The sequence below is a fragment of the Alosa sapidissima genome, chromosome 9 (genome assembly GCF_018492685.1).
Source record: "Alosa sapidissima isolate fAloSap1 chromosome 9, fAloSap1.pri, whole genome shotgun sequence".
In the NCBI taxonomy this organism is placed as follows: domain Eukaryota; kingdom Metazoa; phylum Chordata; class Actinopteri; order Clupeiformes; family Clupeidae; genus Alosa; species Alosa sapidissima.
In genome coordinates this window covers 16879743-16882242 of record NC_055965.1, presented here as the reverse complement: position 1 = coordinate 16882242, position 2500 = coordinate 16879743, and the positions used below count along the sequence as shown (strand labels likewise).

General features: G+C 46.1%; 1 protein-coding gene across 1 annotated transcript in view; it reads left to right on the top strand.

Moving 5' to 3' along the window:
• The window catches only part of LOC121717989 (phosphofurin acidic cluster sorting protein 2-like), a 108429-nt gene that overhangs the window by 62473 nt on the left and 43456 nt on the right, over window positions 1–2500 (top strand). The window contains exons 13-14 of the mRNA XM_042102715.1: window positions 1585–1717; window positions 2127–2237. Coding sequence (XP_041958649.1) covers window positions 1585–1717; window positions 2127–2237 — 244 coding nt within the window. The remainder of the gene's footprint in view (window positions 1–1584; window positions 1718–2126; window positions 2238–2500) is intronic.

Below are 2500 nucleotides of genomic sequence, written 5' to 3'. Positions count from 1 at the left end.
CCAAATATTACCCAGGAACCATCACTTATCACCAAGGTAACTTCCCATTCTTCAAACAAATGTATACACACACACACATACACACAGACACACACACATACACACACACACAGACATATCGCAGGCAACTTCTGTGCGACAAAATTAAGGCGACTTTCACAAGGCCAAGCCACAACAATCACGCTGTTTTGGACACAAAGCCCTATTTTGTTTAAATTAACATTTGATTTGCTCAAAACACACCCCTCACATGTCTGTTCTCCGTAGAAGTGTCCAGTAGTCTCTCTATTCCACCCTTCCCTGTCCATCACAGAAGATGCCCAGTCTATTCATGCCCGGCATAGTTTTTTGTGCTTTGAGTCGGAGTGTGTTATTCACTTCACCCATCAGTGAAACCTATGTCAATGGCATGTGAATTCTATTGTGAAGACAGATCCAAGGCTAACTGCCTAGTTCATTCATCTTTTTATTTCATCAAAAATAAAATAAAAAAATACTCTGCATTCTTGCCCCAAAACGTTTAAATAATGCAGAGGCTTTTCCTCGCATACATAATTTACAGCATGTGTTGATTACAACCCTGTGCCTTCTGTTTGAGTGTTTGATTTGTACTAAACCTTTTAATTGCACAAATAATTACGAGACGGAGGACAGAGAGACTCACAGCTACGAGTCCCTACGGACTCTTCCGGAAAAGCATCACGTTGTGTTTTTATTGTGAACGTCGGGTCGGCGCCAACAGGCACATCTAGGGAAAGAGTCCCTGGGCGATCGTCTGACAGACGGTGTTTTTTTTGTTCTTTTTGTTTTTTTCTTTATGAATGCCGACTCGCACGTCTCGAAAAAAAAGGGCCCACTGAATTAAAACGTTAACGTAGCGAACGCATGCAGGGGGGGGGGGGGGGGGGGGGGGTTAGCTTCTCTAAACACCACGGCACAACTGCTTGAGAGGGCAAGACATTTTTGTATACTTCAGGTCCTTCTCCGGCTTCACTAAACATCACAGCACAACTGCATGAGATTCCCCTGTGGAACAAGGGCGAGACATGTTTGTTTACGTAAATGGTTTCTTTGTTATTTAATTCATTTATTTATTTAATAGCATTTGTGTCTGTCTTTGTCTTCGTCCTCTCAGATCCATCATATCATAGAGATCTAAAAGCAAAATGCTCCTCATAGTCCCCTCAGTAATGTTTCCATCATCTGTTTTTGGGGTATCTACCTAAGGAGTTGCTTCCTAAGGAGTTGCTTCCTAAGGAGTTGCTTCCTAAAGAGTTGCTTCCTAAGGAGTTGCTTCCTAAAGAGTTGCTTCCTAAGGAGTTGCTTCCTAAGGAGTTGCTCCTAAGGAGTTGCTACCTAAGGAGTTGCTTCCTAAGGAGTTGCTACCTAAGCACTTGAATGGGTTTAGGTTTAGATCTGTAGCTACCCTTCCACCAAAAGGTTTAAAAATGATTTTGCGGTCCTTTAGTTATGCCAAACTTTCCTCAGCCTATTGAGACCTATCCCTTGGGGATATTTCCGTGCCTCATAGAGTGAGGGTTTTCCTCTGACACTGACATGTTCTTCTGGTTCTGTGTTCTGCAGTAAAACGGAGAACAAGCTTGCACGGCGCACCCGGAGCACCTCCATGAAGGACCGGCAGAACTCCAAGGCCCAGAGTGACCGCACCAGCAGCATCGACAGCGAGACCTCGCCCGACTCCAGGCTCACTGTACAGGTCAGTGTGTGTGTGTGTGTGTGTGTGTGTGTGTGTGTGTGTGTGTGTGTGTGTGTGTGTTTGTGGAGCGAGTGTGTCTATGTGTCTGTGTGAGTGTGTGTGTGTGTGTGTGTGTTTGTGGAGCGAGTGTGTCTGTGTGTCTGTGTAAGTATGTGTGTGTGAGTGGAGTGAGTGTGTGTGTGTGTGTGTGTGTGTGTGTGTGTGTGTGTGTGTCTGTGTGTGTGTGTGTGTGTGTGTGTGTGTGTGTGTGTGTGTGTCTGTGTGTGTGTGTGCGTGTGTGGGTGTATTTTCAGCATATGGAAATTGTACTACCGTAATTACTTGTGTGGTAAGATGATTGTGCCCCAGTCATCCTAATGACTACTTGGCCTTCCTCTTTTCCTCTCTGCTACTCCTCTTCCTCGCCCAGGTTCCCAGGAAGTCTGTTTACGACCAGCTGAACCAGATCCTCAACTCAGACGAGACACTGCCAGAGAGCATCATCCTCATCAACACCACCGACTGGCAGGGCCAGGTCTGTGTGTGTGTGTGTCTGTGTGTGTGTGTGTGTCTGTGTGTCTGTGTGTGTGGGTGTGGGTGTGGGTGTGCAGGTGGGTGGGTGAGAGAGAGAGAGAGAGAGAGAGAGAGAGAGAGAGAGAGAGAGAGAGAGAGATGGCATTGTCTCAGAGAAAAAGAGATGGAATGTGAGTGAGCACTGTGTAGATGTGTGTGACCGTTGGTGTGTGTGAGAGTTGGTGTGTGAGTCTGTGTAGTTGTGAAGGATATGTCACTGTGCACATGCAC